The 14455-nt window shown below is 56.2% G+C and overlaps 1 protein-coding gene across 1 annotated transcript in view; it reads left to right on the top strand.

The window, feature by feature from the left end:
* Positions 1-9378, top strand: part of LOC139374428 (hornerin-like) — a 44097-nt gene extending 34719 nt beyond the window's left edge. The window contains exons 46-55 of the mRNA XM_071115476.1: positions 352-540; positions 784-1016; positions 4126-4189; positions 4273-4601; positions 4957-5018; positions 5519-5733; positions 6082-6207; positions 6493-6642; positions 7375-7518; positions 9027-9378. Coding sequence (XP_070971577.1) covers positions 352-540; positions 784-1016; positions 4126-4189; positions 4273-4601; positions 4957-5018; positions 5519-5733; positions 6082-6207; positions 6493-6642; positions 7375-7518; positions 9027-9378 — 1864 coding nt within the window. The remainder of the gene's footprint in view (positions 1-351; positions 541-783; positions 1017-4125; positions 4190-4272; positions 4602-4956; positions 5019-5518; positions 5734-6081; positions 6208-6492; positions 6643-7374; positions 7519-9026) is intronic.
* Positions 9379-14455: the final 5077 nt, after the last annotated feature.

Genomic DNA, 14455 nt, shown 5'->3' with positions numbered 1-14455 from the left:
CCACTACAACCACATTTGCTCCCACTGCAACCACTGCAGGTCCCACTACAACCACAGCAGCTCCTACTACGACCACAGCAACTCCCTCAACAACCCCAGCTGCTTCAACAACAACAACAGCTGATGTTATAACAACGACAGCAGCTCCCACTACGACCACAGCAACTCCCACTACAACCACATTGGCTTCCACTACAACCACAGCGACTCCCACTACAACAACAGCGGCTCCCACTACAACCAAAGCGGCTCCCACAACAACCACAGCGGCTCCCACTACTACCACAGCTGCTCCCACTACAACCACATCGGCTCCCACTACAACCACAGCAGCTCCTACTACGACCACAGCAACTCCCACTACAACCACAGCGGCTCCCACTACAACCACAGCGGCTCCCAATACAACCACAGCGGCTCACACTACAACAACAGCGGCTCCCACTACAACCACATCGAATCCCACTATAACCACAGCAGCACCCACTACAACCACAGTGGCTCCCACTACAACAGCTCCCATAGCAACAACAAAAGCTGGTGTAACAACATCCACTGCTGGCCCTTCCACAACGGCTCCCACTACAACCACAGCGGCTCCCACTACAACCACTGCGGCTCCCACTACAACCACAGTGGCTCCCACAACAACCACAGCGGCTCCCACTACAACCACATTGGCTCCCACTACAACCACAGCGGCTCCCACACCAACCACAGCGGCTCCCACTACAACCACAGCGGCTCCCACAACAACCACAGCGGCTCCCAAAACAACCACAGCGGCTCCCACTACAACCACAGCGGCTCCCACTACAACCACAGCGGCTCCCACTACAACAACAGCGGCTCTTACTACAACCACAGCAGCTCCTACTACGACCACAGCAACTCCCACTACAACCACAGCGGCTCCCACAACAAACACAGCGGCTCCCACTACAACAACAGCGGCTGTTACTACAACCACAGCAGCTCCTACTACGACCACAGCAACTCCCACTACGACCACAGCGGCTCCCACAACAACCACAGATGCTCCCACTACAACCACAGCTGCTCCCACTACAACCACATCGGCTCCCACTACAACCACAGCAGCTCCTACTACGACCACAGCAACTCCCACAACAACCACAGCGGCTCCCACTACAACCACAGCGGCTCCCAATACAACCACAGCGGCTCCAACTACAACAACAGCGGCTCCCACTACAACCACAGCAGCTCCTACTACGACCACAGCAACTCCCACTACATCCACAGCGGCTCCCACTACAACAACAGCGGCTCCCAATACAACCACAGCGGCTCCAACTACAACAACAGCGGCTCCCACTACAACCACATCGGCTCCCACTACAACCACAGCAGCTCCTACTACGACCACAGCAACTCCCACTACAACCACAGCGGCTCCCACTACAACCACATTTACTCCCACTACAACCACAGCAGCTCCTACTACGACCACAGCAACTCCCACTACAACCACAGCGGCTCCCACTACAACCACAGCGGCTCCCAATTCAACCACAGTGGCTCCCACTACAACAACAGCTGCTCCCACTACAACCACAACGGCACCCACTACAACCACAGCAGGTCCCACTACATCCACAGCAACTCCCACTACAACCACAGCGGCTCCCACTACAACCACAGCAGCTCCCACAACAACCACATCGACTTCCACAACAACCACAGTGGCTCCCACAACAACCACTGTGTCTCCCACAACAACCACAGCATCTCCCACAACAACCCCAGCTGCTTCCACAACAACAACAGCTGATGTCATAACAACGACAGCAGCTCCCACTACGACCACAGCAACTCCCACTACAACCACATTGGCTCCCACTACAACCACAGCAGCTCCCACTACAACCACAGCAGCTCCAACTACAACCACAGCGGCTCCAACTACAACCACAGCGGCTCCCACTACAACCACAGCTGCTCCCACTACAACCACAGCTGCTCCCACTACAACCACAGCGGCTCCCACTACAACCACAGCTGCTCCCACTTCAACCACAGCGGCTCCCACTACAACCACATTTACTCCCACTACAACCACAGCGTTTCCTACTACGACCGCAGCAACTCCCACAACAACCACAGCGGCTCCCACTACAACCACAGCGGCTCCCAATACAACCACAGCGGCTCCCACTACAACCACATCTGCTCCCACTATAACCACAGCAGCACCCACTACAACCACAGCGGGTCCCACTACAACCACAGCGGCTCCCAATACAACCACAGCGGCTCCCACTACAACAACAGCGGCTCCCACTACAACCATAGCATCTCCTACTACGACCACAGCAACTCCCACTACAACCACAGCGGCTCCCACTACAACCACAGCGGCTCCCAATACAACCACAGCGGCTCCAACTAGAACAACAGCGGCTCCCACTACAACCACATCGGCTCCCACTACAACCACAGCAGCTCCTACTACGACCACAGCAACTCCCACTACAACCACAGCGGCTCCCACTACAACCACATTTACTCCCACTACAACCACAGCAGCTCCTACTACGACCACAGCAACTCCCACTACAACCACAGCGGCTCCGACTACAACCACAGCGACTCCCAATTCAACCACAGTGGCTCCCACTACAACAACAGCGGCTCCCACTGCAACCACATCGGCTCCCACTATAACCACAGCAGCACCCACTACAACCACAGCAGGTCCCACTACATCCACAGCAACTCCCACTACAACCACAGCGGCTCCCACTACAACCACAGCAGCTCCCACATCAACCACATCGACTTCCACAACAACCACAGTGGCTCCCACAACAACCACTGTGTCTCCCACAACAACCACAGCATCTCCCACAACAACCCCAGCTGCTTCCACAACAACAACAGCTGATGTTATAACAACGACAGCAGCTCCCACTACGACCACAGCAAATCCCACTACAACCACATTTGCTCCCACTACAACCACAGCAGCTCCCACTACAACCACAGCAACTCCAACTACAACCACAGCGGCTCCAACTACAACCACAGCGGCTCCCACTACAACCACAGCGGCACCCACTACAACCACAGCTGCTCCCACTACAACCACAGCGGCTCCCACTACAACCACAGCGGCTCCCACTACAACCACATCTGCTCCCTGTATAACCACAGCAGCACCCACTACAACCACAGCGGGTCCCACTACAACCACAGCGGCTCCCACTACAACCACAGCGGCTACCACTACAACCACAGCTTCTCCCACTACAACCACAGAGGCTCCCACTACAACCACAGCTGCTCCCACTACAACCACAGTGGCTCCCACTACAACAACAGCGGCTCCCACTACAACCACATCTGCTCCCACTATAACCACAGTGGCACCCACTACAACCACAGCGGATCCCACTACAACAGCTCCCATAGCAACAACAAAAGCTGGTGTAACAACATCCACTGCTGGCCCTACCACAACGGCTCCCACAACAACCACAGCAGCTCCTACTACAACCACTGCGGCTCCCACTACAACCACAGCGGCTCCCACTACAACCACAGCGGCTCCCACTACAACCACATCTGCTCCCACTATAACCACAGCAGCACCCACTACAACCACAGCGGGTCCCACTACAACCACAGCGGCTCCCACTACAACCACAGCGGCTACCACTACAACCACAGCTTCTCCCACTACAACCACAGAGGCTCCCACTACAACCACAGCTGCTCCCACTACAACCACAGTGGCTCCCACTACAACAACAGCGGCTCCCACTACAACCACATCTGCTCCCACTATAACCACAGTGGCACCCACTACAACCACATCGGCACCCACTACAACAGCTCCCATAGCAACAACAAAAGCTGGTGTAACAACATCCACTGCTGGCCCTACCACAACGGCTCCCACAACAACCACAGCAGCTCCTACTACAACCACTGCGGCTCCCACTACAACCACAGCGGCTCCCACAACAACCACTGTGGCTCCCACTACAACCACATTGGCTCCCACTACAACCACAGCGGCTCCCACACAAACCACATCGGCTCCCACAACAACCACAGCGGCTCCCATTACAACCACAGCGGCTCCCACTACAACCACAGCGGCTCCCACTACAGCCACAGCAACTCCCACTACAACCACAGCGGCTCCCACAACAACCACAGTGTCTAACATTACAACCACAGCTGCTCCCACTACAACCACAGCGGCTAACAATACAACCACAGCGGCTCCCATTACAACAACAGCGGCTCCCACTACAACCACATCTGCTCCCACTATAACCACAGCAGCACCCACTACAACCACAGCGGGTCCCACTACATCCACAGCGGCTCCCACTACAACAGCTCCCATAGCAACAACAAAAGCTGGTGTAACAACATCCACTGCTGGCCCTACCACAACGGCTCCCACTTCAACCACAGCGGCTCCCACTACAACAACTGTGGCTCCCACTACAACCACAGTTGCCCCAGAAACAACCACAGCGGCTCCCATTACAACCACAGCCGCTACCACTACAACCACAGCGGCTCCCACTACAACCACAGCTGCTCCCACTACAACCACATCGGCTCCCACTACAACCACAGCTGCTCCCACTACAACCACAGCCGCTCCCACTACAACCACAGCGGCTACCACTACAACCACAGCGGCTCCCACTAAAACCACAGCGGCTCCCACTACAACCACAGCTGCTCCCACTACAACCACAGTGGCTCCCACTACAACAATAGCGGCTCCCACTACAACCACATCTGCTCCCACTATAACCACAGTAGCACCCACTACAACCACAGCGGGTCCCACTACATCCACAGCGGCTCCCACTACAACCACAGCTGCTCCCACTACAACCACAGTGGCTCCCACTACAACAACAGCGGCTCCCACTACAACCACATTTGCTCCCACTACAACCACAGCGGCTCCCACTGCAACCATTGCGGCTCCCACTACAACCACAGCAGCTCCTACTACGACCACAGCAACTCCCACTACAACCACAGCGGCTCCCACTACAACCACAGCGGCTCCCACTACAACCACATTTGCTCCCACTACAACCACAGCAGCTCCTACTACGACCGCAGCAACTCCCACTACAACCACAGCGGCTCCCACAACAACCACAGCATCTCCCACAACAACCCCAGCTGCTTCAACAACAACCACAGCTGATGTTATAACAACGACAGCAGCTCCCACTACGACCACAGCAAATCCCACTAAAACCACATTGGCTCCCACTATAACCACAGCAGCTCCCACTACAACCACAGCAGCTCCAACTACAACCACAGCGGCTCCAACTACAACCACAGCGGCTCCCACTACAACCACAGCGGCTCCCACTACAACCACAGCTGCACCCACTACAACCACAGCGGCTCCAACTACAACCACAGCGGCTCCCACTACAACCACATCTGCTCCCACTATAACCACAGCAGCACCCACTACAACCACAGCGGGTCCCACTATAAGCAAAGCGGCTCCCACTACAACCACAGCGGCTCCCACTACAACCACAGCTGCTCCCAATACAACCACAGTGGCTCCCACTACAACAACAGCGGCTCCCACTACAACCACATCTGCTCCCACTATAACCACAGTAGCACCCACTACAACCACAGCGGGTCCCACTACATCCACATCGGCTCCCACTACAACAGCTCCCATAGCAACAACAAAAGCTGGTGTAACAACATCCACTGCTGGCCCTACCACAACGGCTCCCACAACAACCACAGCAGCTCCTACTACAACCACTGCGGCTCCCACTACAACCACAGCGGCTCCCACAACAACCACTGTGGCTCCCACTACAACCACATTGGCTCCCACTACAACCACAGCGGCTCCCACTACAACCACAGCGGCTCCCACTACAACCACAGCAACTCCCACTACAACCACAGCGGCTCCCACAACAACCACAGTGTCTCCCACTAAAACCACAGCTGCTCCCACTACAACCACATTTACTCCCACTACAACCACAGCGGCTCCCAATACAACCACAGCGGCTCCCACTACAACAACAGCGGCTCCCACTACAACCACATCTGCTCCCACTATAACCACAGCAGCACCCACTACAACCACAGCGGGTCCCACTACATCCACAGCGGCTCCCACTACAACAGCTCCCATAGCAACAACAAAAGCTGGTGTAACAACATCCACTGCTGGCCCTACCACAACGGCTCCCACTACAACCACAGCGGCTCCCACTACAACAACTGTGGCTCCCACTACAACCACAGTTGCCCCAGAAACAACCACAGCGGCTCCCATTACAACCACAGCCGCTACCACTACAACCACAGCGGCTCCCACTACAACCACATTTGCTCCCACTACAACCACAGCAGCTCCCACTAGAACCACAGCAGCTCCAACTACAACCACAGCGGCTCCCACTACAACCACAGCGGCTCCCACTACAACCACAGCGGCTCCCACTACAACCACAGCGGCTCCCACTACAACCACAGCTGCTCCCACTACAACCACAGTGGCTCCCAGTACAACAACAGCGGCTCCCACTACAACCACATCTGCTCCCACTATAACCACAGTAGCACCCACTACAACCACAGCGGGTCCCACTACATCCACAGCGGCTCCCACTACAACCACAGCTGCTCCCACTACAACCACAGTGGCTCCCACTAAAACAACAGCGGCTCCCACTACAACCACATTTGCTCCCACTACAACCACAGCGGCTCCCACTGCAACCATTGCGGCTCACACTACAACCACAGCAGCTCCTACTACGACCACAGCAACTCCCACTACAACCACAGCGGCTCCCACTACAACCACAGCGGCTCCCACTACAACCACAGCGGCTCCCACTACAACCACAGCAGCTCCTACTTCGACCACAGCAACTCCCACTACAACCACAGCGGCTCCCACTAAAACCACAGCAGTTACCACTACAACCACATTTGCTCCCACTACAACCACAGCGACTCCCACTACAACCACAGCGGCTCCCACTACAACCACAGCGGCTCCCACAACAACCACAGCGGCTCCCACTACAACCACAGCTGCTACCACTACAACCACATCGGCTCCCACTACAACCACAGCTGCTCCCACTACAACCACAGCGGCTCCCACACAAACCACATCGGCTCCCACAACAACCACAGCGGCTCCCATTACAACCACAGCGGCTCCCACTACAACCACATCGGCTCCCACAACAACCACAGCGGCTCCCATTACAACCACAGCGGCTCCCACTACAACCACAGCAGCTCCCACAACAACCACATCGACTCCCACTACAACAACAGCTGATGTTATAACAACGACAGCAGCTCCCACTACGACCACAGCAACTCCCACTACAACCACATTGGCTCCCACTACAACCACAGCAGCTCCAACTACAACCACAGCGGCTCCCACTACAACCACAGCGGCTCCCACTACAAACACAGCGGCTACAAACCACAGCGGCCCACTACAACCACAGCGGCTCCCACTACAACCACAGCGACTCCCACTACAACCACAGCGGCTCCCACTACAACCACAGCGGCTCCCACAACAACCACAGCGGCTCCCACTACAACCACAGCGGCTCCCACTACAACCACAGTGGCTCCAACTACAACCACAGCGGTTCCCACTACAACCACAGCAGCTCCAACTACAACCACAGCGGCTCCCACTACAACCACAGCGGCTCCCACTACAACCACAGCGGCTCCCACTACAACCACAGTGGCTCCCACTACAACCACAGCGGTTCCCACTACAACCACATTTACTCCCACTACAACCACAGCAGCTCCTGGTATGACCACAGCAACTCCCACTACAACCACAGCGGCTCCCACTACAACCACAGCAGCTCCCACTACAACCACAGCAGCTCCCACTACAACCACAGCGGCTCCCACTACAACCACAGCGGCTCCCACTACAACCACAGCGGCTCCCACTACAACCACATCGGCTCCCACAACAACCACAGCATCTCCCACAACAACCCCAGCTGCTTCCACAACAACAACAGCTGATGATATAACAACGACAGCAGCTCCCACTACGACCACAGCAACTCCCACTACAACCACATTGGCTCCCACTACAACCACAGCAGCTCCCACTACAATCACAGCAGCTCCAACTACAACCACAGCGGCTCCCACTACAACCACAGCGGCTCCCACTACAAACACAGCGGCTCCCACTACAACCACAGCGGCTCCCACTACAACCACAGCGGCTCCCACTACAACCACAGCGATTCCCACTACAACCACAGCGGCTCCCACTACAACCACAGCGGCTCCCAGAACAACCACAGCGGCTCCCACTACAACCACAGCGGCTCCCACTACAACCACAGTGGCTCCCACTACAACCACAGCGGTTCCCACTACAACCACAGCAGCTCCAACTACAACCACAGCGGCTCCCACTACAACCACAGCGGCTCCCACTACAACCACAGCGGCTCCCACTACAACCACAGCGACTCCCACTACAACCACAGCGGCTCCCACTACAACCACAGCGGCTCCCACAACAACCACAGCGGCTCCCACTACAACCACAGCGGCTCCCACTACAACCACAGTGGCTCCCACTACAACCACAGCGGTTCCCACTACAACCACATTTACTCCCACTACAACCACAGCAGCTCCTGGTACGACCACAGCAACTCCCACTACAACCACAGCGGCTCCCACTACAACCACAGTGGCTCCCACTACAACCACAGCGGTTCCCACTACAACCACATTTACTCCCACTACAACCACAGCAGCTCCTGGTACGACCACAGCAACTCCCACTACAACCACAGCGGCTCCCACTACAACCACAGCAGCTCCCACTACAACCACAGCAGCTCCCACTACAACCACAGCGGCTCCCACTACAACCACAGCGGCTCCCACTACAACCACAGCGGCTCCCACTACAACCACATCGGCTCCCACTACAACCACAGCAGCACCCACTACAACCACAGCGGCTCCGACTACAACCACAGCGGCTCCCACTACAACAGCTCCCATAGCAACAACAAAAGCTTGTGTAGCAACATCCACTGCTGGCCCTACCACAACGGCTCCCACAACAACCACAGTTTACGTAACATCAACCACAGAGGCACCCACAACAAGCACAGCAACTCTCACAACAACAACAGCGGCTCCCACAAAAACCACTGCGTCTCCCACAACAACCACAGCAACTCTCACAACAACCACAGAGGCTCCCACAACAACCACTGCGTCACCCACAACAACCACAGCATCTCCCAAAACAACCCCAGATGCTTCCACAACAACAACAGTTGATGTTATAGCAACGACAGCAGCTCCCACTACGGCCACAGCAACTCCCACTACAACCACCACTACAACCACATTGGCTCCCACTACAACCACAGCAGCTCCCACTACAACCACAGCAGCTCCAACTACAACCACAGTGGCTCCCACTACAACCAAAGCGGCTCCCACCACAACCACAGCGGCTCCCACTACACCCACAGCGGCTCCCACTACAACCACAGCGGCTCCCACTACAACCACAGCGGCTACCACTACAACCACAGCGGCTCCCACAACAACCACAGCGGCTCCCACTACAACCACATTGGCTCCCACTACAACCACAGCTGCTCCCACTACAACCACAGCGGCTCCCACTACAACAGCTCCCATAGCATCAACAAAAGTTGGTGTAACAACATCCACTGCTGGCCCTACCACAACGGCTCCCACTACAACCACAGCGGCTCCCACTACAACCACAGCGGCTCCCACTACAACCACAGCTGCTCCCACTACAACCACATCGGCTCCCACAACAACCACAGTGGCTCCCACTACAACCACAGTGGCTCCCACTACAACCACAGCTGCTCCCACTACAACCACATCGGCTCCCACAACAACCACAGTGGCTCCCACTACAACCACAGTGGCTCCCACTACAACCACAGTGGCTCCCACTACAACCGCAGCGACTCCCACAACAACCTCAGCGGCTCCAAATACAACCACAGTGTCTCCCACTACAACAGCTCCCATATCAACAACAAAAGCTGAGGTGACAACATCCACTGCTGGCCCTACCACAACGGCTCCCACTACAACCACAGCAGCTCCCACTACAACCACAGCGGCTCCCACTACAACCACAGCGGCTCCCACTACAACCACAGCGGCTCCCACTACAACCACATCGGCTCCCACAACAACCACAGCATCTCCCACAACAACCCCAGCTGCTTCCACAACAACAACAGCTGATGTTATAACAACGACAGCAGCTCCCACTACGACCACAGCAACTCCCATTACAACCACATTGGCTCCCACTACAACCACAGCAGCTCCCACTACAATCACAGCAGCTCCAACTACAACCACAGCGGCTCCCACTACAACCACAGCGGCTCCCACTACAAACACAGCGGCTCCCACTACAACCACAGCGGCTCCCACTACAACCACAGCGGCTCCCACTACAACCACAGCGATTCCCACTACAACCACAGCGGCTCCCACTACAACCACAGCGGCTCCCACAACAACCACGGCGGCTCCCACTACAACCACAGCGGCTCCCACTACAACCACAGTGGCTCCCACTACAACCACAGCGGTTCCCACTACAACCACAGCAGCTCCAACTACAACCACAGCGGCTCCCACTACAACCACAGCGGCTCCCACTACAACCACAGCGGCTCCCACTACAACCACAGCGACTCCCACTACAACCACAGCGGCTCCCACTACAACCACAGCGGCTCCCACAACAACCACAGCGGCTCCCACTACAACCACAGCGGCTCCCACTACAACCACAGTGGCTCCCACTACAACCACAGCGGTTCCCACTACAACCACATTTACTCCCACTACAACCACAGCAGCTCCTGGTACGACCACAGCAACTCCCACTACAACCACAGCGGCTCCCACTACAACCACAGCAGCTCCCACTACAACCACAGCAGCTCCCACTACAACCACAGCGGCTCCCACTACAACCACAGCGGCTCCCACTACAACCACAGCGGCTCCCACTACAACCACATCGGCTCCCACTACAACCACAGCAGCACCCACTACAACCACAGCGGCTCCGACTACAACCACAGCGGCTCCCACTACAACAGCTCCCATAGCAACAACAAAAGCTTGTGTAGCAACATCCACTGCTGGCCCTACCACAACGGCTCCCACAACAACCACAGTTTACGTAACATCAACCACAGAGGCACCCACAACAAGCACAGCAACTCTCACAACAACAACAGCGGCTCCCACAAAAACCACTGCGTCTCCCACAACAACCACAGCAACTCTCACAACAACCACAGAGGCTCCCACAACAACCACTGCGTCACCCACAACAACCACAGCATCTCCCAAAACAACCCCAGATGCTTCCACAACAACAACAGTTGATGTTATAGCAACGACAGCAGCTCCCACTACGGCCACAGCAACTCCCACTACAACCACCACTACAACCACATTGGCTCCCACTACAACCACAGCAGCTCCCACTACAACCACAGCAGCTCCAACTACAACCACAGTGGCTCCCACTACAACCAAAGCGGCTCCCACCACAACCACAGCGGCTCCCACTACACCCACAGCGGCTCCCACTACAACCACAGCGGCTCCCACTACAACCACAGCGGCTACCACTACAACCACAGCGGCTCCCACAACAACCACAGCGGCTCCCACTACAACCACATTGGCTCCCACTACAACCACAGCTGCTCCCACTACAACCACAGCGGCTCCCACTACAACAGCTCCCATAGCATCAACAAAAGTTGGTGTAACAACATCAGCTGCTGGCCCTACCACAACGGCTCCCACTACAACCACAGCGGCTCCCACTACAACCACAGCGGCTCCCACTACAACCACAGCTGCTCCCACTTCAACCACATCGGCTCCCACAACAACCACAGTGGCTCCCACTACAACCACAGTGGCTCCCACTACAACCACAGCGGCTCCCACTAATTCCACTGCGGCTCCCACTACAACCACAGTGACTCCCACTACAACCACTGTGGCTCCCACTACAACCACAGCGGCTCCAACAACAAACACAGCTTACCTCACAACAACCACAGAGGCTCCCACAACAACCGCAGCGACTCCCACAACAACCACAGCGGCTCCAAATACAACCACAGTGTCTCCCACTACAACAGCTCCCATATCAACAACAAAAGCTGAGGTGACAACATCCACTGCTGGCCCTACCACAACGGCTCCCACTACAACTACAGCGGCTCCCACAACAACCACAGCGGCTCCCACTACATCCACAGCGTCTCCCACAACAACCCCAGCTGCTTCCACAACAACCACAGCTGATGTTATAACAACGACATCAGCTCCCACTACGACCACAGCATCTCCTACTACAACCACAGTGGCTACCACTACAACCACAGCTGCTCCCACTACAACCACAGCGGCTCCCACTACAACCACAGCTGCTCCCACTACAACCACAGCTGCTCCCACTACAACCACAGCGCCTCCCACTACAACCACAGCATCTCCCACTACAACAGCTCACAAAGCAACAACAAAAGCTGGTGTAACAACATCCACTGCTGGCCCTACAACAACGGCTTCCACAACAACCACTGCGGCTCCCACAACAACCACTGCGGCTCCCACTGCAACCACAGCAACTCCCACAGCAACCACAGCGGCTCCCAGTACAACCACATTGGCTCCCACAAAAACCACAGAGGCTCCCATAACAACCACAGCGACTCCCACAACAACTACTGCTGCTCCCACAACATCCGCAGCGGCTCCCACAACAACCACAGTGGCCCCCACTACAACAACAGCGGCTCCCACAACAACCACAGCGGTTCCAACTACAACCACACTGTCTCCCACTACAACAGCTCCCATATCAACAACAAATGCTGAGGTAACAACATCCACTGCTGGCCCTACCACAACGGCTCCCACTACAACCACAGCAGCTCCAACTACAACCACAGCGGCTCCCACTACAACCACAGCGGCTCCCACTACAACCACAGCGGCTCCCACTACAAACACAGCGGCTCCCACTACAACCACAGCGGTTCCCACTACAACCACAGCGGCTCCCACTACAAGCACAGTGGCTCCCACAAAAACCACAGAGGCTCCCACAACAACCACAGCGACTCCCACAACAACTACTGCTGCTCCCACAACAACCGCAGCGGCTCCCACAACGACCACAGCATCTCCCACTACAACCACAGCGGCTCCCACTACAACCACAGTGGCTCCTACTACAACCACAGCGGCTCCCACTACAACCACAGCAGCTCCCACTACAACCACAGCTGCTCCCACTACAACCACTGTGGCTCCCACTACAACCATAGTGGCTACCACTACAACCACAGCTGCTCCCACTACAACCACAGCGGCTCCCACAACAACCACAGCTGCTCCCACTACAACTACAGCATCTCCCACTACAACAGCTCACATAGCAACAACAAAAGCTGGTGTAACAACATCCACTGCTGGCCCTACAACAACTGCTCCCACAACAACCACAGCTGCTCCCACAACAACCACAGCGGCTCCCACTACAACCACAGCGGCTCCCACAACAACCACAGAAGCTCCCACTTCAACCACATTGGCTCCCACAACAACCACAGAGGCTCCCACAACAACCACAGCGACTCCCACTACAACCACAGTGGCTCCCACTACACCCACAGCGGCTCCCACTACAACCACATCGGCTCCCACTACAACCACAGCTGCTCCCACTACAACTACAGCGGCTCCAAATACAACCACGGTGTCTCCCACTACAACAGCTCCCATATCAACAACAAAAGCTGAGGTGACAACATCCACTGCTGGCCCTACCACAACGGCTCCCACAACAACCACAGCGGCTCCCACTACAACCACTGCGGCTCCCACAACAACCCCATCTGCTTCCACAACAACCACAGCTGATGTTATAACAACGACATCAGCTCCCACTACGACCACAGCAACTCCCACTACAACCACATTGGCTCCCACTACAACCACAGCAGCTCCCACTACAACCACAGCAGCTCCAACTACAACCACAGCGGCTCCCACTACAACCACAGCGGCTCCCACTACAAACACAGCGGCTCCCACTACAAACACAGCGGCTCCCACTACAACCACAGCGGCTCCCACTACAACCACAGCGACTCCCACTACAACCACTGCGGCTCCCACTACAACCACAGCGGCTCCCACTACAACCACAGTGGCTCCCACTACAACCACAGCGGCTCCCACTACAACCACAGCAGCTCCCACTACAACCACAGCTGCTCCCACTACAACCACTGTGGCTCCCACTACA

Source organism: Oncorhynchus clarkii, chromosome 19 (assembly GCF_045791955.1).
Source record: "Oncorhynchus clarkii lewisi isolate Uvic-CL-2024 chromosome 19, UVic_Ocla_1.0, whole genome shotgun sequence".
Taxonomy (NCBI): domain Eukaryota; kingdom Metazoa; phylum Chordata; class Actinopteri; order Salmoniformes; family Salmonidae; genus Oncorhynchus; species Oncorhynchus clarkii.
Note: the sequence above shows the minus strand (reverse complement) of the source record. Positions and strands in the feature narration are given on the sequence as shown.